This window comes from Equus quagga, chromosome 13, assembly GCF_021613505.1.
Source record: "Equus quagga isolate Etosha38 chromosome 13, UCLA_HA_Equagga_1.0, whole genome shotgun sequence".
NCBI classification, from domain to species: Eukaryota; Metazoa; Chordata; class Mammalia; order Perissodactyla; family Equidae; genus Equus; species Equus quagga.
The window spans coordinates 100,639,023-100,662,957 of NC_060279.1; the positions used below are offsets into that span (position 1 = coordinate 100,639,023).

Sequence of the window (23,935 nt, forward strand, 5' to 3'; positions counted from 1 at the left end):
GTGGACTTTATTTTGAAGAAGGATGACCTGTATTTCCAGAAATCTTATATTTGTTATCTGAAATTTTCCTCCATTCAATTTTCTCCTCTTTCTTTTTCTGGAACTCCTTTGAGCAGGATGTTGAAATTCCTGATTTTATCTGTTATTTTTCTCATCTTTTATTACCTTGTTTTTTTACTCTTTATTTTTTTTTCAGCAACTGGATGATTTCCACAACTCTATTTCCCATATCTGCTATGAATTTTTTTTTCCTGAGGAAGATTCACCCTGAGCTAACATCTGTTCCAGTCTTCCTCTATTTTGTGTGTGGGTTGCTGCCACAGCATGGCCACTGACAAGTGTTATAGGTCCATGCCCAGGAACCAAACCCAGGCCACCAAAGAGAGGCATGCCAAACTTAACCACTAAGCCACAGGGCTGGCCCCTGCTATGAAAATTTTCATAATAGCTATCCTATTTTTAATTTCCAAGAGCAGGTTTTATAGTACTTGGTATTTGTTTCCTTGGTAGAATATCTCCTCTTATCTCTCTGTGCTATTGTAGGGGGGTTTGGGCAGGGGTTTTTTGTTGTCTTTTTCTGTTCCTTTCCTATAGCCATTTCTGTAGTTCTTTTTTTATTGTTTTCATCTGTCTTTCATATTACCAAGTTTACATTTACAATACAATTACATATTACTAAGTTTTCCCTAGTTGATTAATAGCAGTCCATTCATCTTTTATTAATAATGCACTAAAAAGATGACTATCATATCTATATATGTAGATATTTGAGGGCTTGTCAACTTGTAAGCTTTGCTGTAGAACCTTCGCTCAAGAATTCAGACATTTCTTTGTCAGCCCAAAAATGTTATTACTATAGGTCTTCTGGGCTGTTCCATTTTGCTGGAGAAGCGTCTTTTCATCTCTTGACTATCAGAATTTTGGGAGTCCAACAGTGATGAGATCCCACCATTTACTGAATGCCTATAATTTTATTTTGGTGCCCCCCCCCCCCCCCGCCATCTGCTTTTCTTCATATCCCTGTGGCTGAAGCTTCTCTGATTCATTTTCTCTAGAGAATAAATATTCTATTCTTTGCCAGGGTGGTATGGTGGTATATTAGTTATCTGTTTCTGCATAAAAAATGGCCCCACAACCTCGCAGCTTAGAACAACAAACATTTATTGTCTCAGAGTTTCTGAGGGTTACATGTGGAAGCAGCGTAGCTGGCTGATTCTGCCTCAGGATCTCTCATGAGGTTGCAGGCAAGCTGCTGGCCAGGCTTGACTGGGACTGGAACCTCTGTGCTCTGGTTAGATGGCTCACCCACATGGCTTTTGGTAGTTCCTTGCTGGCTCTTGTCAGACAGCTGCAGTTCCTTCTTACATGGGGCTCTCCACAGGGCTGCCTGAGTGTCCTAACAACTGGCTTAATAGCCTCCCCCCAGAGCAAGTGATAGAAGAAAGAGAGAGAACATAGTCAGAAAACCACAGTACCTCTTATGACCTAGGTTCAGAGGTCACATCCCTTCACTTCCACCACAATCTGTTCATTAGAGGTGAGTCACTAAGTCCAGCCCACACTCAAAGCAGGGGACCAGGAAAAGTATCCAAAAAATCTGTGGACATAGTTCAGAACTACCACGGGTGGCAGTCACTTCACTTGAGTGGGGGTGAGGTTGATGAGTTTCAAACTACTTATAAATCCTTTTTTCAGCTGCATGCTTTGTCACCACCTTTTGAGGCATTTGGTTCCTCCAGTCCATGAACTGTTGCAGTGATTGGTTTATACCTTACTTTTCACTGACATTCTTTTCTGCAGACACCTTTATGTGCACTTCCAGGTTCTGCTGTCGGTTGAAAGTCTGCCGTCTGCTTGCCGTCTTTGAAAACTTTGTTGACATATCTCATCAACTATAGCAATTCTCCTTTTTCTTGTGAGTTTCTGTTGTTCCACTCTCCCATTTACATAACTTTAATGAAATTTCTGGAGGAAGCAAAAATAAGTGCCTGTGTCATTCTGCTATGTTTAACACACTGTGTCCCCCTTGTTTATCCTTTTGGTCATTCTAACCTCTGTCTAGTCATCTAAATAGACTCTTGTCATGAACTCACTCTTTCATCCTATTTGTTACTTGCTCATTTTGTGATCCTTTCACTTTGCTGATTTCTGAGTTATGGAAGGTTAATTTAAAAGCATTCAAAGCTATACATACTAATCAAATGTCAGTGTTCTACCCAAAGTTTCTCTGTAAGAGTTTCCTTCTCAAAATTAGGGGCCAGTGGATATTAGCACTCAGGATTCCTGTCATATTGTGGGATTCTTTGGGCCTGAAACTGAAGAGTCTACCCCCTAGTAGCAAATATCTGAAATTTTATTAATAATGTAATAGTGGAAAAATTTTTAAGTGATGATGATTACAGTAATAGTTTTTTGCATGCTTACTACATGCTAAACAGTGTTTTAAGCAATTTTCACATATTAATTTTTAATGATTATTCTTTGTACTTCATTTTAGAAGAAATCTTGGAAGTTAATAAGCAGTTTTAGAGGCAACTGAAAGACTTACAAGTCAAATTATATATATCTCCAAGAAAATACAGAGGAAAAAGGCAGTGAATGTGAGTAAATTGGAAAGACATACCCTCTGAGTTCACATATTGTTTCTTCAAGACAAGGCCTATGTCAATGTGACTGACTTGGAAAGAATTGAAAACTTAATTTTGACTTAACATATTATGAAGGAATCTATGTAAGAAAGAAATGCTATGAATATAATAAATATGTTATAACTCATCCTATCATGTAGTAACTCCCATTAAGCGAAATCTGTATGAACAGGGATTCAGAAGTAAATCTCATCAAATACCTGAGAATACACAGTGGAGAGAAACCCTGGGAACTCTGTCCATGTGGGATCCTTATATTCATGTGCTTCTTATTAGTTACTAGAGAAATAATGTAGCAGAGGAAACCTGTACATGCAAGGAATATTGGAAAACCTTCAGCCAGTTATTCAAACTAATTGAATATGAGAAAATTCAAACTGTGGAGAAACTCTATGAATGTAACAAATTTGGAGAACTGTTGTGCCAGAAGCAACTTCTGGCACAGAACTTTAGAAAATTTAAACCTGTGAATGTGAGAAAGCTTCCATTCAGATGTCAAATCTCATAAGTCATCAGAGAATTCATATTGGAAAGAAATCTTATTCCTATAAGAAATGTGGGAAAGCCTTCAGCCACAAATCAAATATCACTGACCATGAGGAAATTCATACAGGAGAGAAACCCTTTGAATGTAATGAATGTGGGAAAAACTTCAGGCAGAACCAATACCTCACTAAGCATCACATTGCTCTCTGGAGAGAAATCCTACAAATGTAAGGAATGTGGAAAATCCTTCAATCAGAAAGAAAATCTCATTACCCATCAGAAAATTCATACTAGAGAGAAACTGTTTGGATGTAATGACTGTGAGACAGCTTTTATTCAGAAGTCAAGCCTCATTAAACACCAGAAAATGCATACTGGAGAAAAATTCTATACATGTAAAGAATGTGGGAAAACCTTCAGCAGCAAATCAAATTTCACAAAGCATGAACAAATTCATATTGGAGAGAAACCCTTTAAATGTAATGACTGTGGAACAGCCTTTAGCCAGAAGCAATACCTCATTAAACATCACAACATTCATACAGGAGAGAAACCCTTTGAATGTAATAAATGTGGAAAAGCCTTCTCTCAAATCACATCACTTATTGTACACGTGAGAATTCATACAGGTGATAAGCCTTATGAATGTAAGGTATGTGGGAAAGCCTTCTGTCAAAGCTCATCTCTTACTGTGCATATGAGAAGCCACACAGGGGAGAAGCCCTATGGATGTACTCAGTGCGGGAAAGCTTTCTCTCAGTTCTCAACTCTTGCTTTACACGTGAGAACACACACAGGTGAGAAGCCTTATCAGTGTAGCACATGTGGGAAAGCATTCAGTCAGAAATCACACCACGTCAGGCATCAGAAAATTCATACTCATTAGAGATAATATGAATGCCTTAAATATAGCAAAGCCTTCAGTAGGCTTTCTACACATCAGAGATTCATTCTGGGGTAAAACATTATGAATGCAGGAAAGCCTTTAGCAGTAGCTCAAAATCTCTGAGACATCAGAACATTCTTATGAGGAGAAACATTAATGAAAAGCCTGTATCCAAAAAGATTTTCAGTAAACATCATAGTTAATGCTGAATCTTTGGAAACATTCCCATTAAAGTCAGAGACGACCTGGATGCCTGATATCACCAACACAAATCAGTGTAATCCTAGAGGCCAGAGCCAATGCAGTAAGATGAGGAAGAGGTATAAGATTGAAAAGGAATAAATATTTTCAGATGGTATAATTTTTTGATACAGAGGTATGATTATTAAAACTTTGTGATAGTATACACTAATAGATATTAGATTAATGGAATGGAATATGAAGCCTAGATACATTCCAGTTCTGTGAAGAAATGATTACTTAACTAAATAATATTTTGGGTAATAATTGGCTTTCTCTGTAGATAAAGAGAGAGAGAGATTCCTGCCTTATATCTTACATTAAAAAAGAAAGATCCAGGGGCTGGCCCCGTGGCCAAGTGGTTAAGTTCGTGCACTCCACTGCACGCGGCACGGTGTTTCGTTGCTTCGAATCCTGGGCGCGGACATGGCACTGCTCATCAAACCACGCTGAGGCAGCGTCCCACATGCCACAACTAGAAGGACCCACAACTAAGAATATACAACTATGTACTGGGGGGCTTTGGGGAGAAAAAAGGAAAAAATAAAATCTTTAAAAAAAAAAAAAGATCCAATGTGAAAAAAAATCTAAAACTTTAGGAAAATGACTTAATAAACTTGAATAGAGAAACTTTCCTAAAGTTACACCCTCAAATGCACCAAAATTTCTTTTTTTGGTATTATGCCTTAGAGAAACTCTGAAACATATACACAGGGAGATGTGTGCCATCATGTTCTTTGCAGTGTGATTTCTGGTAACCAGAAACCATTAGCATGATTTCTAGCAGCCACATATTGGGGGTGGGGAAAACTGGAAATGCCTATCATTAGGGAAATGGTTGAATAAAATGTGTTATATTTATATGATGGAATAATGTACAGCAATTGACTGCGACAAACTATAAGTATTAACAGGGAAAGATCTCAAAACCATGATGTTGAGTGAAAAATCAAAGGGCAGATGCACGTAATATAATGATAACTTAATTGGAATAAAAACATTAATATTGGATATTGGTTATGGGTATAGGGTATGTATGTAAAGGCATAAAAAGAATTGGAAGTTTGTACACTAAATTCATGATGGTGATTGCCCTTAGGGACAAAGAAGGAAGGAAAAGAATGGGATCAAGATGATAGTTAAAGATTTTGGCTTCACAACTAAATTATCCATATTTATGGATATATCTAAATATCCATAACGGTAATATGTAGAATTTAGGGTCGGAAAATCTTAAAAACAGTTTGCTCTTTTCTCCCTACATCAAAGATCTGTATTTGCTAAACTGTTTCTTGGAAGGAGATGTGCTGGTCTTACAAGTGCTGATGTGCTGGTCAAGAATCTTGTGCTATTTTGTAGCTTTGAATGATATGCTTGAAAGAATACATAAGTATAATGCCATTAGAGAGATGCAAAAATACATAGGAAGCTTACTAGGAAGACAGTTATTTTAGGAAGGAAAAGTTAGCTACCTTGCAGCAAGATGGGAAATGCTGCCGATGCACATAAGAATGGTAGCAAAGGTCTTAGATGTCCAAAAGCTGAGTATTCCATGTACCGGGTGCTTCTTTAAAAATAGCAGGAAGAGGTGAAATGAACTAGTGAAGTGTCTATACCAGTTAATGGTATTTATTATTATTCTTATTTTATGGTGGTGATTAATACCAATTAAAGCAGTAACTGAATAGAACATGATAAATAAATAGTAGAAAAATGTGGCCTGTAAGTAAAGATGGAAGGTAAGATATTTAGGAAGCTAAATCTGTTGGGGAAAAAGGCTGACCTCTCTATCTTCAGCAGGTGCTCTCCCAGTCAGCAGCCCTGGGGATATTTATTGTTTGAGGAGGAACTTGCCTGTGTTGCAATTCTCCACTTTTAGTCCTGCTGGGTAGCCAGAGAGGTGTGCCTTCCTCGAAGATACACCAAGAGGGGATTTCTCCTTTGTTATAAAGTCCACAGGATTCTGTACTTGTTTGGTTTTATTTGCTAGAGTCTATCATAAGGCCCTGGAGGGAAGGACTGAATGTTGGCCACCTCTGTGTGATTTACAGCACCTCACATGCATAGATATGAATGAATGAATGAATGAATACTGCAGAGAAATTGAGAAGCTTTCTGATTCTGAGGTTTCAGTTTGGGCTTGCTTTTTGGAATGGATAGATGAATACGTATTTTAAAGGCACTCAAACAAATACATGTTCAGTGATTAAAAGTAAGAGTAACTCCTTATGCTAGAATTTTCCCACCGGCAGAAGCCAGTGCCCCCAGTCCTCATTCCCCTTTTCCTCGGTCATCTCATCAAGAAGTTACTACACTATGTCTCTCACGTGGGTGATGAATGTTAGAAGCATTTTAGCAGACTGGCTGGGCCCAGAATGGGGTCAAGTAAAAGTAAACAGCATCCTTATTAGACGATGCTGGCCTCCACTGGTGCTTTTTTCCAGATACCCACACAGCTTCCTGGTCTTGCTAGAAAGCAGACCTCCTGGGATACGCATGCACGCGACGGTTCTGACCTCCAGGAACTTCTTTAGTTGGGCACCACCTCCTTCCTCGCTCCTTACCCTGGATGGTTTCAGGAGGATCTTACCTCCGTGCACAGATGCTCACCGCCTGCCTTGTGTGGCCACAGGAGAAACTGAGCCCAGCACTGGGGAGACGCAATGAGGGCCGCAGAGGGCTCTCTTCAGGAAACTCAGCAAGCCTGCAGCCACACATTGTCTAACTAGTCACATGTCAAAGGGGAGCAGAAGGACACATGGATGGACTAGTGTTCTCACACGACCTGTGACTGCCAGAATTCTGATTCTCCAGTGCTGGTCTTACATGGCAGCGGATGTGGTGGTGGAAGTTGGGGTGGGAGAAGATCCATTCCATATATTTGTTTAGTGACCCCAAATATTTTAAATTGTAATTTTTATTTAATGCTCAGAAACTAATTAACGTATCATGTATTGATTCATCATTTTTACATCAAGCCATTTCTTTGTTTTTTTTCTTTTTTCTGAAAAATTCTAGAATTTACCTAACTGCAATTATATGTGCATTTATCATGCCTATGTTGATGTTTTAAAATTTGTATCCATGGGTTATTTACTTTTTTTTTCAGTTCATGAAAGTTTTCCTCAACTACTTCTGTTGGCATTTGCTCTGGAGCCTTCCTGAGGAATATCTGTAATTGTTTAGTTTGTATCTCTAACCCCTACTCTCTGTATCTGTCATATTTTTTCTTTTTTCTTTCATCTCTTTCCTCTGAATCCTGGGAGAACTTTGCCTTTGACATCACTGATATGATTTTTTACAGTGTCAATTTTTTTTTAAGTTTTAGTTCTTAGCAGCTAATATCAACCTTTCCTATAGTGGTGAAGTTTTTGGAAGTTACTCAAAACTGTTAGATTCAATTGTATGAAGTTTTGTTTTTTAATGGGGGAGAAAAGAATTTTTTCTAATAGAAAGTATTTCTGAAAACTAACTGCTTACTGTATAAAATTAAATTACTTAACTAGTTTATTAAAAATGAAATCAGGGGCTGGCCCAGTGGTGTAGCGGTTAAGTGCCCACATCCCGCTTCTTGGCAGCCCCAGGTTCACTGGTTCGGATCCCGGGTGTGGACATGGCACTGCTTGGCAAAAGCCATGCTGTGGTATAAAACAGAGGAAGATGGGCATGGATGTTAGCTCAGGGCCAGTCTTCCTCAGCAAAAAGAGGAAGATAGGCAGTAGTTAGCTCAGGGCTAATCTTCCTCAAAAAAAAAAAAAAAAGAAATCAGAGTGGCAGTATAATAAGTTAAACATTTTAATTTGCTGTTTTACTGTGTATGGTATATTATGTATAGTCTATTTTCTCATCATTTCTAGCATTATTTTGCAACAGATTGGTTGGACTCATATATTTGTTATTATCCTGTTATTTAAATAATGATACATGCAGTGTCTTTGTGAAGAGAATTCAATTTCTCAGAGAAACTGACTTGGGTATTCATTTCCTGACTTGTTCTCTTTAAGCTGAATAGTAAAGGTTTAGAAATTTAGTGTCTTATTATAATATTTTAAACGAAGAAAATCATTCTACTTTCTAGATCTTCCATTAAGCCATTGAGTAAAATGCCAACCTATTCATCTCAGCTTCAGTCTTGCAGAGTTTTTTTTTTTCTCGAGCAATTCTGACTGATAAGATTTTCTGAAAGAACGCGTGCCACAATTACTCCCATCCCTCCCAGTGGTGAGGGAGCTGGGATAGTTACATACCAGTCCCTGGGGGATGTTGACTCCCCTTCCTTGTGACCTGCTGCCCTCTCCTGGGCAGAGCGGTATTTCACAGCTATGAAAAAATCCCTCAGGCACAGAGATGCAGGTACCAACAGCTGAAAGTTGTCTGAGGCATACTGCCGCTCTTTGCTCCTGTTTAATGGTACTTAGGAACAAGTAGGCGAACATGGCCACTGCCTACATGAGTTTTACATTCTAGTGGCGAAGGGGGAAAAAAGTGAAAAAAGTAAAGGAGGGAAATGAGGTAATTTGATATTGTGATAAATACTGCAAAAGAAAGAAATAGGTGATAAAGAGTAAGCTAGGCGATATTTTCAGTAGAATTGTTAGGGAAGATGTCCGAGAGATAACAGAGCTGGGATGGTAAGGAAGCAGCAGTGTGGAAGAGTGTTCTAACGAGAGGGATAGGGACTCTCAAGACTTTGAAATAAGACAGAGCTTGGGGTATGCCAGTCACAGAAAGGAAGCTGGTGTGGCTGCAGCTTAGGGAGGGGGAAAGCGGTCCACTGAAGGGTCTTCAGTATGAATTACATTTTGAAAAGATTGCTATCTGTAGAAAATGGATTGGGTGGAGCCTGAGTGAAATCAGAGAAAGCAAGTAAACTACTGCCGTAATCCAATGTAGGGATGACAGTGGCTTACACTGGAAATGTTACAGGGGGAAAGAAGAGAAATGGACAGTTTGAGATATATTTTTGAGGTAAAAATAGGACTTGAGGTAGCTGAAGAGAAAAAAGGAGTTATCAAAGATAATTTTTAGGTTTTTTGATTCAGCCACTGAGAAGTTGGTCGTGCCATTTAGGAGCATGGGGAGACGCATGGAAGCAAGAATGCTGTTTTGGACACATTAAGATTGAGGTGTCTCTTCAATAGGAAGTACAGATGTAAAGCAGACAGATTAGTTATATGTGATTCTCAAGATAACCGGCATTTTTGCCATTTCAGACCACATTGTTGGATTAAAGAAGTTTGTTTTTGACCCCCATAGCTTAGCCATTCCACACTTTCAAATTCATATTTGCATTCTTTCTTATGGTAAATTCATTGAGTTCTTTTGGGAGGTGATTAGGTCATGAGGGCAGAGCCCTCATGTTTGAGATTAGTGCCCTTATAAAAGAGACCCCAGAGAGCTAGCTCGCCCCTTCCACCATGCCAGAAGTCTGCAACCCAGAAGAGGGCCCTCACCGGACCCTGACGATGCTGGCACTCTGATCTTGGACTTCCTGTCTCCAGAACTGGGAGCAATACCTTTCTGCTGGTTATAGGTCACCCAGTCTATGGTGCGTTGTTACAGCAGCCTGAATGGACTGAGACATGTTAACATGCATCTTCGGTCTATCATCATAAGTAAAATCTCTTGCAGTTGAAGTGGTACTTCATTAAGTTTCAAAAACAATCAAAGCCGTAGAGCATATGTTGTTTTGTTGTTTGCTGCTCTCTCAGACCTCACATATTCTTCATTATCAACACAAAATTTTCTGAAAAGGTGATCATAGTTGTTATGTGACATTATTGATAGTCTTGATTACTAAGAGATCGGTAAAGAACTAACAGTTTTTCATTTGCTCCATCGAATCCTTATGATGTAAGTATTATTATAATTACAATTTTACAGATAAGAAAACTGAGGCAAGTTGCGCAAGGTAAGCTAGAAAATGGGAGAGCCGGACATCAAACCCCAGCAGTCTCGCTCTTACTGCGCTTTACTCCTTCTCACACACGACCTTGGAAGAGACTTTCATGAATTAGAAACACCAACAAATGGTTAGAAAAATTGCTAAGTCAAAATTAACTGGTCAAAAAAAGGAATAAGCCATTGGACAGTAAGGAAAAATGATCGGAAGTGTTTTTTAAAAATAGGCATTTGCGGGGGATGAAGACACAAGTATAAATACAAACGAGCAAATGAAAAGGAACAAGAACTTAAGAGCTAGTAAAGGGTGGCTACTGGGGAAGAACGAGGGCACGTTCCTTTTTGAAATGAGAGGGAAATTGAGGTAAGGGCCCAGAGAATAATCATTGAGGATACAGAAGGGTCATGCTGAAAAGACCTTATCTCCTCCCAATGTCCCTGGTCTTTCTCCATAGGCCACGGCCTTTGAGACCTTCCCACCAAAGATCTCAGTGTTGTTTCTGGGGCTTTCCCCTACCTGGTCAACCTTTGCTCACTGGGGACAGTCCTTCTGTCACGTCCCTGGCAACCATCCAGGGCCCTTTCCCCTGTTCCAAGAAGGAGACCACATCTGGCTTAGAAATGGAACATCCCGATCATAAGAAAAGAAATAGGACTTGATGGTGCTGTAGAAGTTCCAGAATTCAAATTCTGTCCCTTAGAAATTAAGGAAGACAGGCAAGAGCAGAAAGGATGAGAAAGAGGACGAAAGCTCAATAGAGCGGCCCATTTCCCAGTCTACAAAGCACAAAGCACGCCCTTAAGAGGAGGGAAGAGCGGTTCTGCCATGCATCTGAAAGACAACCTGGAAATGCACAAATAAGGAAGAAGAAACTCCAGAAATCTTTGGAGATGGATGTGCTTACCCACTGAGATCAGGTTGCTCTCGTTCTGTAACATCGTATCTCTGTACAAATTCTTCTGAGCGGAGTCCAGGCACTCCCACTCTTCCTGAGAAAAGTCCAAGCCACATCCCTGAACGTGAGCAATCTCTGGAAAAGCAAATGCCTGTAGTACTAGTGAAGTTAAATACTTTAAGATGGAAGAATAGGAAATGTAAAAGGACAAAGAAGGGAAAGGGTGAGAAAGGCTGGATCTAGAAGCTTGCGTTATAGTAGAGCGCACTAAGATGATTAGAGTACATTCTAGTCGCTTCCGCATGGTAGGACCAATCCATTAACCGCCCGCGCCTGGGAGTGAACAAAACCCACGTGGAGATTCGAAACACAGAACACAATGTTTATAAAATTCAAAGCAAACTATAGGCTTGTCAATGAACAATTGTCAAAGACAGAAATTCCTCATCTCCCTTGAAGGACTAAGGAAGAAATGGGATTTTTCCAAACTAGCTAATAAATATTTATTTCTCGGAAAGTAGGATTTGTTAGAACTAGGAACTAAAAAGTGGCTGGATCTAGGAACAAGAGGACTTCCAACTGGAGAGACAGAGGCTGGGCCTTCTTTTCACTGTAATTTTTAAAAACAAATTCAAGCTTACAGGATAGCTGCAAGTACAGTGGAAAGACATGCCCCATACCTGAATATGTGTGAGTGTGTTTCTAACAAACAAGGACATTCTCGTATATAACACAATGCGACCCTCAAAATCAGGAAACATTGAATAATGATTGCCTAGACAAATCATTTGAATTTTGCCAATTGTCCCAATAATGTCATTGATTGCAAAAGAAGTTCAAAATCATGTCATGTCTCCTTCATTCCTTCAGTCTGAAGCAGTTTTTCAGTATTACTTTGACCTTCATGAATTTGATGATTTGAAGATTATGGGCCAGTTATTTTGTGGAATAACCTTAAATTTGGTTTTGCCTTATACCTCCTCATGATTAGATTCAGATTAGACATCTTTGGCAGAAATGTCACACAAGTGAGACTGTGTTCTCAGTGCATCATATCAGGTGATACCCAACTTGTCCCATTACTGAAGATATTCACTTAGATAATTAAATTAAGGTGGTGGTGTCAGACTTAGCTGAGGAAGAAACTTTAAGAGTATGTAAATACTTTTTAAGAAAAATGGCCCACGTTTCTGAATTTTTTTTAATGTACCCATATTATTTTCAATATGAGGAAAGAACGGTTAAACTATTTTCAATACAGGAGAATGAAGGTGGGCAATATCCAAGGAGGGGAGGCATTCTGAGCAAAGGAAAATTATGAGAAAATGGGACAATGTTGTGACTTAAGAGGTGACCAGGAAGAGAATTAGTGTGCCCGAATCAAATCACACCTACATGTTCCTGAATATCCCTTCAGTATCCCTTTGTCTCGGGCTAGAGACAAAGCCTCCTTGGAACAGAGAAATATTATCATATCCAGACCGTTCTGTGAATAAACAAAATTCAGGTGAGTGCCATTTCAGAAGCAGTGACACCGTGCACATAAAACAGACAGCACAGGATCTGGCACACAGCTGGTGTTCAACAGTATAAATGTAAGTTCCACTCTGTCCTCTACTGAGTTACTTATTTTAAAATTCTATGGATAGAATCTTTACAAAATACCATGCAAATCTTTACTGTGGATGGAAATCTTTATAAAATGTCTTACAAATCATTACTTTAGAAAATGGGATTTAATGCAACTCTAAACATTTCGTAAGTAGTTTATTCCTCATTAATAATGTCTTTAAATGGAATATCATAAACACTTCATTATGAAAAACCTTATAATAGTAATTTTTATTAGATGCATATTCCACTATGTGGATATAGAATGATTTACTTGACGATTTACCTATTACTGCCTGTGAACTCTGGACCAGTTCTTTACACATACAGAATTCTGCATATCTCTAAGTATATCCATGAAATAAATATCCAGAAGTAAAATTATTGAAAATTAAAGGTCATTCCCAGGTATTACAGTCTTTGATTCTAGACAAATCATTCTAAATCTTCTTTTTTTTTTTTTAGAAGACTTATTTAGTCTCCTTCCTTCTTTTTTTTTTTTTAAGTACACTTTTTGGTGAAGAAGATTGGCCCTGAGCTAACATCCACAGCCAAGCTTCCTCTTTTTTTTTTTTCTCCCCAAAGCCCCATACATAGTTGTCTATCCTAGTTGTAGGTCATTCTAGTTCCTCTATGTGGGACGCTGCCACAGCATGGCTTCATGAGCAGGGCTAGGTCTGCACCAGGATCTGAACGAGCAAACACTGGGCCACAGAAGCAGAGGGTGCAAATGTAACCATTCGGCCACGGGGCAGCCCCTAAACCTTTTGAGGTTAGATTCCCTTTGGAGGATATTAAGGAAATATAGCTTCTTTCCTCAGAGGACAGAACTGGACTCTTCGGGTCCACCTGAGCATTGTCCAATAAAAACATAACGCAAGCCATACACGTATTTTTAAATTTTCTTGTGGCCATATTTTAAAAAGTAAAATGAGGGGCTGGCCCCGTGGCCGAGTGGTTGCGTTCGCGCGCTCCGCTGCAGGCGGCCCAGTGTTTCGTGGGTTCGAATCCTGGGCGCGTACATGGCACTGCTCGTCGGACCACGCTGAGGCAGCGTCCCACATGCCACAACTAGAGGAACCCACAACGAAGAATGCACAACTATGTACCGGGGGGCTTTGGGGAGAAAAAGGAAAAAATAAAATCTTTAAAAAAAAAAAAAAGTAAAATGAAACAAATAAAATTAATTTTAATAATATACTTTATTTAATCCAGTATTTCCAAATATCATTTCATCACATAATCAATATAAAAGAATTATTAAAGGGCTATCTTACATTCTTTTGTCCTAGTAAGAAAATCTTGAAATCTGAGTGTATTTTACACATACAGCACATCTCAACGCTGACCAGTTACATTTCAAGTGCTCGAAAGCCACTCATGGCTGGTGGCTAGCAACCTGGAGAGCCCAGGCTCAGCGCTGCAGCTCCCATCATCCCCTCAGGCAGGAACGACCGAGAGGAAAGATCACTGGATAGGTCTTGATTAAGACATCTCAGGAGAAGGAAAACAAACACTCCCGTGCTCTGAAAAACAAGACTTTCAGGGAAGAAAGAAAACAGCCACTCGCCTCACAGTGTATAGATGTCCACCGTTTTTTTCCTTGTCCTCTGGCGCCTTTCTTGGAGAAGGGCACAAGCAGGGAAAGAGGGAGGAGTCGTGAAACACAGGCCCCTTCTTGCAACCCAGACTGACCAAGAAAGATCACAGCCTCCATCCTTCTCCCCTACTTGTCACAGACCCACAGAGGGAGTCTGGGAGGGCAGTCCCTCCAGGATCAGAGAAGCGCCAAGTTTCTGGGGGCCGGGGGGGGGGCTTGCAGTCCAAGGGTCCAAGGTAGGGCAATTCAGAGGATGCAGGGCATCTCCTCCTCCTGTCCCAGAGCTAAACTGGGGGAAACTTTCCATTCTAACTTTCATTCTGAGACCTGGTATGGGGCATGGGGACTCTTCACCTGAAAACTTCACTCCGGGCTCATGTTCCTACTTGGGGGCCATTTCTCCGAAACTGAGGCCCCTGTTACAATAAGGTGAGAGGACAGAGGAGTAGCAGAGAACTCATAGTCACAAGCTCCTAGAAAGTCTTGCACCCACAGTTAGCCTCAGGGTGCACGTCACTCCCATAATGTCCAATTTGTGTCTGCTCCTAACAGGATACAGAGTGGACATACCAAGAGGAAACTGTATAGCGGGGCTGGGCCCGTGGCTGAGTGGCTAAGTTCAGGCGCTCCACTTCGGTGGCCCAGGGTTTCGCTGGTTCGGATCCTTGGCATGGACACGGTGTTGCTCATCAGGCCACGCTGAGGCAGCGTCCCACATGCCACAGCTAGAAGGACCCACAACTGAAAATACACAACTATGTACCAGGGGGCTTTCGGAGGAAAAAGGAAAAATAAAATCTTAAAAAAAAAAAACTGTATAGGACGTGCTCCCATGGAGGCACTGTTGTAAAAACCTGGGATAGGCCCTGAAAGAAAAACAAGGGACAGGCACTAATACCAATCCCAGAAACACGGAAATCAGACACACAATGCACCCATTCCCTGACAGTTACATTCCTATAGTCAACATTGACCAGGGGCTACCCAGTGGCATAGTGATTGAGTCTGCGCTTGCTTAGGGCCAATCTTCCTCACCAAAAAAATTAAAATAAAAAAAAAATTGACCAATGGTCAAATGTTCACAACTTCCCTCACAGTCTCAAAGATCCCCAAAAGAGATGATCCCAGAAACCCAGAAATGAAGACAGGAACCTCCCACACCCACTAGCTTCTTAGCCAAACTCCTACATCCCTTACACGATGTAACCACACTCACAGTTGCCCTCACAGAGACACAAGAGCATCCCCACACAGCCACAAACCCACCGTTAGAAACAGTGAAATGACGACACGCTGCTCCCCAGTCCCAGCCAAATTCCTACCCAGTCAGTAACACAAATGGTGACACACAGCCACACAAACGATGTTTCCACATTCTCAAAGATCCGCAAAAGCACTATCACACTGTCACAATCCAGCCAATATAAATACCAGAGACAGCAGAATGACGATATGCTCGGCCATCTCCACTTCCCCTCGCCACCAAACTCTTACCAGAGTCAGTAACGTCAGTGTGACGAATGGTCACACGCAGTCACACAGATTCACATTCACGGTCGTACCATCACACTCACAACCCGGACTAGAAAGACAATCCCTCTACATACACTCAGTAACAAGGGCAAGAGTCACACACAGCCCCGCAAGCCCCGTTCCCGTCGTCGCAAACAGCCACACACGCAATCCCAAAGCAACAATCATGCACAATGTCACCCAGCCGGCCGGCGCGCGCACACACACGCCTCGCCTTCGCCGGCTCGGGCCCCCGCAGCCCTGAGTCCCCCGCCCCGGGCTCCCGGCTCCCTCGCCGACCGCCTCTCCCGGGTGGGTTCGGTGCGGCTGGGTCTCAGCCGAACCCTCCACAGCCGAACTGCAGGAGCGGAGCTCCCGCCTCCGACCCGGGAGCCCGCGCCCGCCCTGCACCCCCAGGCGAAGGGACTGCGGCAGAGAGCAGCCTCGGACGCAGGCGCCTCCAGGAGAGGTGGCCCAGAGCCCGGAGAGCCGCGGGCGGCGCCCTGCACTGCGGGGCCTCAGAGCACCCCGACCTCCCTTCCCCGGGGAACCAGAGAGTTGGCCCAACCGCGAACGGGGGCAGGCGGTGGCCTCGAGGAGGGGAGGGTCCTGGGAAATGTAGTCCAGGGCAGGCGGCCCCTGGGGCGCAGTGGACCCTGGGAAAGGTAGTCCCGAGTCGGGCCGGGCGGGACTCCTCTCCGCGTTGCAATGGCTGTGCCTGCGCAGAGCCGGCCTGGCCTGCGATTAGGGACCGGGCCGGAGCCCCCCCGCCCCCCGGAACTGAGCCTCTTTCGTTGGCTGGGTCATTCACGCCCTCTAGGCGCGAGTCGGCGCCCCTAAAAGGTGTGAGTGTCCAGGGAGGGGGCAGCATCCCGCTCTAGGCGGAGGCTCTGGCGGCGGGGAGCGGAGGGAGGCAGCAAAGGAGAGGCTGGGGTCCTTAGTGACAGACCCTGGGACTCTGTACGTATTGTGACTTTACTCCTGTAGGGCCCAGTGAGGGAGGCTCCGTAGCTGCGACTGTGGGTCACACGCTCAAAAGAAATAAAACAAAAAGTCCAATGATAAGAGAAGTAGAGTTTTAAAAGTTTTCTAGCCAGTGAATAGAATAATAGAGATCTGAGAAGAGATAACAGAGAAAATAGAATGGTGAAATTATCAAATAACACAAGAAAATTTCCCCAAGCTGACAGACATGAGTCAAGACGAAAGTCTATCGAATACCAAGCACCAATGGGTGAAAAAGATCCACTCCAAGGCATATAACTAGACACTTTCAAAGCATCAGGGGTGGCAAACGGCCACTACTGGCCAACAGGGAATAAGCCCGTTACAGTGTCTCTCTCCCACTAATTACTACTTAACACTGTGGACCAAATACAAAAGGTACTACCTGAGGACTCAGAAATGTAAACAATAGTAAACGGAAGTGGAAGGAGATAAAAACATGACGAATGAACAATATGGAGGCATGTTTACAGGGGTATTTTCCTCCTTTTCTCCTGGCTTTGACTGGAAGGAGGGCATGTCCCAGAACTGTGCAGTCGGTGAAAATAGCAAAAGTTATGAGAGAAACCCCTTCTTTCTAGCCAGAGGACTAGAAAAAAAGGCACCTGCATGGGGGCGGGGGAGAAATCCCTCCCCTTTCTTCTCTTTCCTTCTTTTTTTTCTACTGACTTTGCACTAAGACTGCGGCTACCCGGTCAAAAGGCTGCACTGCCACTATGGTAGCTGTCAGCAGAACCAAGAAAAGAGGCCCATGGGATCCAAAAAGGGTATGTTATTTTTTTCTCTCTCTACTCTTGCCACCTCTCCACAAAGTGAAGTATGTGACAGCATGAGGGGAGGAGGAACAGCCAAAACTTTGACAGAAACCCACTCTTTCTAGCCAGAGGACTGGCAAAAGAGGCCCCTGGCAGTAGCAGAATGTGGGGAAAGTCCTGGAAGAGAGACCGAGAAAAGAGGATCCCTTGATTAATTGAATGAACTGACACAAGACTCACACTCACCCTCGAGCTATAACAGGAGTGGAACAGACCCAAAGAAGCATAATAAAAGCTCTGAGAACTGAACTATGATAGAAACCACCTCACAAGTCCGAGACTAATCTCAGAGTGGCACATGTGTGGGCATACCTCAAGCATCAGGGCAAAGCTTTGGAAAACTAAGCTGATATTGGATCCACTGCCCACAGAAGGTTAAAAGAACTTGCAATCTTGAGCAGTCTTAACCTAACTGGGTATATTGCCTGCTAAAAAAATTTTGTTTAAATAATTATCCAGATGATTTTATCAGAACACAGAGTCTCAGAAAATAATACTTAAAATGTCCAGGATACAACCCCAAATTATTTGATATACAAAGAACCAGGAAAATGTGATCAACTGTCAAGGCAAAAGAAAATCAACAGATGCCAAAGTCAAAATGACTCAAATGTAAGAATTATCAAAGATTTTAAGGCAGTTATCACTATGCTGCATTTCACTCTTGAAATAAATGGAAATATAGAATTTCTCGAAAGAGACATAAACACTATAAAAAGATCCAAATGGAAAGATTAAAACTGAAAAATAAAATACTTGGAATTAAAAAATTATTAGATGGGCTCAATAGCAGAATGGATATAACAGAGGAAAGAGTCCGTGAACTTGAAAGTAGAGCAACAAAAATTATCCAGTCTGAAGAACAGAGAGAAAAAGATGGAAACAGAAAAATGAACAGATCCTTAGCAACTTGTGGGACAATATCAAATGCTCTAAAATTTGTGTCATTTGGGGCTGGCCCCGTGGCCGAGTGGTTAAGTTCGCGCACTCCACAGCAGGCGGCCCAGTGTTTCGTTGGTTCGAATCCTGGGCGCGGACATGACACTGCTCATCAGACCACGCTGAGGCAGCGTCCCACATACCACAACTAGAAGAACCCACAACGAAGAATACACAACTATGTACCGGGGGGCTTTGGGGAGAAAAAGGAAAAAAATAAAATCTTTAAAAAAAAAAAATTTGTGTCATTTGAGTTCCAGAAATTGAGAAGAGAGAAATTGATGCAGAAAAAATATGTAAAGAAATAATGGCTGGGGCCAGCCCTGTGGCACAGCGGTTAAGTTTGCATGTTCCACTTCAGTGACCCTGGTTCAGTTCGGATCCCAGGTGCGGACCTACGCATGGCTTGTCAAGCCCTGCTGTGGTAGGCGTCCCACATATAGAGGAAGATGGGCACAGATGTTAGCTCAGGGCCAGTCTTCCTCAGCAAAAAGAGGAGGATTGGCAGCAGATTTTAGCTCAGGGCTAATCATCCTCAAAAAAAAAGAATGGCTGAAATTTGGTGGAAGACATAAATTTACAAGTTGAAGGAGCTCAGTGAACCCCAAACGGGATAAATACAAAGAAAATCATGCCCAGACACATCGTTATCAAACTGCTGAAAAACAAAGATAAAATGTTTTGAAAGCAGCCAAAGAAAAAGAACACATTATATATAGGGGAGCAATGACTCCAATGGTCATGGATTTCCTATCGGAAATGTTAGAGGCCAGAAGACAGGGAAAAGAATATGTTTAAAGTGCTGATAAAAAAAGGTGTCAGTCCATAACTCCGTATCCAGTGGAAATATCCTTCAGGAACTACGGTGAGATAAGGACATTCTCAGATGAAGGAACACCAAGAAAATTCATCGCCAGCAGCCTGCTCTAAAAGAAATGCCAAAGGAAGTTCTTAAGGTAGAAGAGAAATGAAGGAATGGGGAAACTTGGCACTTTAGGGAGTAAGGAAGAGCAACATAATTGGTAAATACCTGGGAAACTATACGAGACTATTTTTCTCTTCTTAAGTTCTTTAAAGTATGTATGACTGTTCAAAAAGTATTACATTGTCTGGTGGGGTTTTCATTGTATGCAGATGTAATACATATGATAACTGTAAAAGGAAGTAGGGAGGGTAATGGGACAAACATGTTTTTAAGGCTTATACATTTAATTTGAAGTAGTTAAATATTAAGCCAGTAAACTGTGATAACATAGGAATGTACATTGTAACACTTAGAGGAACCACTAAAAAAAATACAGAGAGAGAGCCAGATGGACAATATTAAAATGTATAATTAAAGTGTAGGGTAATACATAAATTAAAATTAAACATAACATTAAAATGTATTCTAATGGAAAACTGTTTCTCCACTCACAACACATCTGATATCAAATGTGTGTGGGGTTTTCCCCCCATACCAATCAATTTTCCAACTCTCCAGACACTAACAGGTATAATTTAATTCAATTCTCACACTAACCAACCAGAGTTAGTGTCAGACTCCACAGGTTTAAAGCCTCAGTCTCACAACAGTGCTCTCACTTCAGACACCAGTTGCAAGTACTAGGTCCCCAGAGTACCCACATTTCTATGCAACTTGGCTACAAAGCCAAGGATTTCCACAACCCCCCTCAGGTTTGATAATTTGCTGGAATGGCTCACAAAACTCAGAAAAACATTTACTTATATTTACCAGTTTATTATAAAGGATACAGATGAAAAGGCACATAAGGTGAAGTCTGGAAGTCTCGAGTGCAAGAGCTTCTGCTCCTGTGGAATGGGGTGACCACCCTGCCAGCACATGGACGTGTTCACCAACCCAGAAGCTCTCCAAATCCTCTAGTTTAGGGATTTTTATGGAGGCTTCATCACATAAGCATGTTGGATTATTAACTCGGTCTTCAGCCCCTCTCCCCTCCCTGGAGGATGAGAGGGTGGGGCTGAAAGTTCCAAGCTTCTAATCATAGGTTGCTCTTTCTGGCGACCAGCCCTCATCCTGCAACTATCCAGGAGCCCACTGAGAGTTACTCATTAGGACAACAAATGCTCCTATCACCCTGGAAATTCCAAGACATTTAGGAGCTCTGTGTAAATGCTCCTATCACCACCATCACTCAGGAAATTACAAGGATTTTAGAAGCTCTCTGTCAGGAACTAGAGGCAGAAGACAAATAGACATTTCTTACTATGTCACAGTTCAGATAATCCAAAAGAAGACAGGAAAGAGGGAACAGAAAAACAAAGCACAGAGAGGCCAACATAAAACAAATAACAAAATGGTTATTTTGTTAATAAATCTAACCTCATCGATAATTACATTAAATGTAAAGGATCTTAACACACCAAATAAAAGGGAGATTTTCTCAGATTATATTGAAAGAATCGTTTTCCAACTATGGGTTGTCTAAAGAAATCTATCAGAAATACAATGATATAGCTAGGTTAAGGGTAAAAGGATAGGAAAAGATATGCCGTGAAAACACTAATAAAACTTAGCTTGTAATGGCTACAGTAATATCAGACCTAGATTTCAAAGCAAGGAAAATTACTGGGCATAAAGAACAGAGTGAAAGTTTTTTAAAAGAATTTGCAGAAACCTCAGGAACTTACGGGGCAATATCAAAAGATCTAACATTCAGGTCATTGGTGTCCCAGAAGGAGAGGAGACTAAGTCAGGTGCTGAAAAAAAATTTGAAGAAATGATGGCTAAAAACTTCCCAAATTTGGTGAAAGACACAAATTATAAGATCAAGGTGCTCTAGGAACCCCAAATAGAATAAACTCAACGAAAATCATGCCCAGGCACATCATAATCAGACTGCTAAAAAAAAAAAAAAAAAAAAAAAAAGAAAGGTATTGAAAAAACTTTAAAGCAGTCAAACAAAAATAACACATTACATGTAGGGAAAAAATGAATCAGTTGTGAACTTCTCATGAGAAAAAAAAATAGAGGCCAGAAGACAAGGAACCAACATTCTGAAAGTGCTAGTAAAAAGAACTGCCAATCAACAATTCTGTATCCAGTGAGAATATCCCTTAGGAATTAAGGTGAAATAAATGTCTTCTTGGATGAAGGAAAACTAAGAGAATTCATTGCCAATATCCTTGCTCTAAAAGAAATGCTAAAGGAAGTTCATTAGGCTGAAAAAAAATAAAAGAAATGGGAAACTTGGAACTTCAGAAATGAAGGGAGACCAACAACAATGGTAGATATCTGGATAAATACAAAAGGTTACTCATCCCTTTAAGGGTTATCAATGTATATAGATATAACAGCTACAACATAAAATGGAGAAGATAAAAGGACTTTATGGTTGTGAGACTACATTTTACTTAAAGTGGTAAAATATCAATTCTAAGTAGACTTAGAGCACTTAGATAAGTATACTATAATCTTCAGAGCACCACTAAAAAATAATACAAAGAGATGTAGCAAAAAAAAAGGGCAATAGATGAGATAAAATTGAATATTAAAAAATATACAACTACAAACAACAAAAGCTAAAAGCAACAAATGGGACTACATCAAACTCAAAAGCTCTGCACAGCAAAAGAAACAACAAAATGAAAAGACAACCTACAGAATGGGAAAAAATTTTTGCAAACTATATATCAGATAAGAGATTAATATCTAAAATACATTAAGAACTCAGTCAACTTAATAACAAAATCGAACAATCCGATTAAAAAATGGGCAGAAGAACTAAGTAGACATTTTTCCAAAGAGCACATCAAAATGGCCAACAGACACATGAAAAGATGCTCAAGTAATCATCAGGGAAGTGCAAATCAAAACCACAATGAGACATCACCTCACATCTGTTGAAATGGCTATCATCAAGAAGACAAGAGACAACAGGTGCTGCTTAAGGCAGGGTGAAAAGGGAACCCTTACGCATTGTTGATGGGAATGTAAATCGGTCCAACCACTGTGGAAAACAATATGGAAGTTCTTCAAAAAATTAAAAATTGGTCTACCATATGATCCAGCAATTCTACTTCTGGGTATACACACAAAGGAAATGAAAACAGGATTTTGATGAGATATATGCACTCCCATGTTTATTGCAGCATTATGCACAAAAGCGAAGGTCTGGAAACAACTCAAATGCCTATCAGTGGATGAATGGATAAAAAAGATGTGGTACGTATACACAATGGAATATTATACAGCCATGAGAAAGGAGTATATCCTCCCATTTGTGACAACATGGATGGACCTTGAGCATATTATGCTAAGCAAGGTAAGTCAGAGAAAGACAAGTACTGTATGATATCACTTATATGTGGAATCTAAAATAGTTAAACCTGTGAAAAAACAGAGAGTAAAATGGTGGTTATCAAGAGGTGGGGGGAGGAGATAAGAGTGATTGTGTTTAAGGGTACAAACTTATAATGAGTAGTAAATGAGCAATAGAGATCTAATGCACAATATGATGAATATAGACAATAATATTGTACAATAATTATGTAATGTGATAAATGTCACATGAGCAATCATATTACAAGATATAAATGTATCAAAGTAACACACTGTACACCTTAAACTTACACAATGTTACATGTCAAATTTATTCAATAAAAAACAAAAATATATATACAACTAATCCAAAGGAAGGAATGGAGGGGGAACAGAAAAAAGAAAAAAAGAAGGTAAAAAAAGAAAAGAAATAAAATTATAAACAAATTTAACCACATCTATAATTACATTAAATGTAAATAGCCTGAACATAACAAAACAAAGGATAAAAGACAGAGATTGTTAGATTGGATTTTAAAACACATGTTGCTTTTGATAGCAGTCTCATTTACATAAAATTAGCCATTTTAACATGTATAATTCCATAGCATTTAGTACTTTCATATTATGCAAAAAACACCTGTACCTAGCTAGTTTCAAAACATTTTCATCACCCCAAAAGGAAACTCCATACCTATTAAGTAGTCATGTACCATTCTCCCTCCCCCAGCACCTGGCTATCTGCTTTCTAAATGGATTTACCTATTCTGAATATTTCATATAAAATAAATCATACAATATGGGACCTTTTGTGTCTGACATCTTTCACTGAACATAATGTTTTTCATGTTCATTAATGATGTAACATGTATCAGTATTTCATTCCTTTTTAAGACAGTATTATCCCATTGTCTGATGGATATACCACCTTCTGTTTATACATTCGTCAGGTGATTGATTGGCTTTTGGCTATTGTGAAAACCGCTGCTATGAACATTCTTATACAAGTTTTTGTTTAAACACATGTTTTCAATTCTTTGTTATATCCCTAGGAGTAGAGTGTCTGGGTCATATGGTAATACTATGTTTAACTTATTTGATAGTTTTTCCATAG

The 23,935-nt window shown here is 40.6% G+C and overlaps 1 protein-coding gene across 1 annotated transcript; it reads left to right on the forward strand.

The window, feature by feature from the left end:
* The first annotated feature begins 1,278 nt into the window (after window positions 1-1,278).
* LOC124249834 (zinc finger protein 260-like) lies at window positions 1,279-4,628 on the forward strand. Its single transcript, XM_046681277.1, is given in 3 exon segments — window positions 1,279-1,915; window positions 2,498-3,337; window positions 3,339-4,628. Coding segments are annotated over 2 exon segments (879 nt in total). The 5' UTR covers window positions 1,279-1,915; window positions 2,498-3,140; the 3' UTR covers window positions 4,021-4,628.
* Window positions 4,629-23,935: the final 19,307 nt, after the last annotated feature.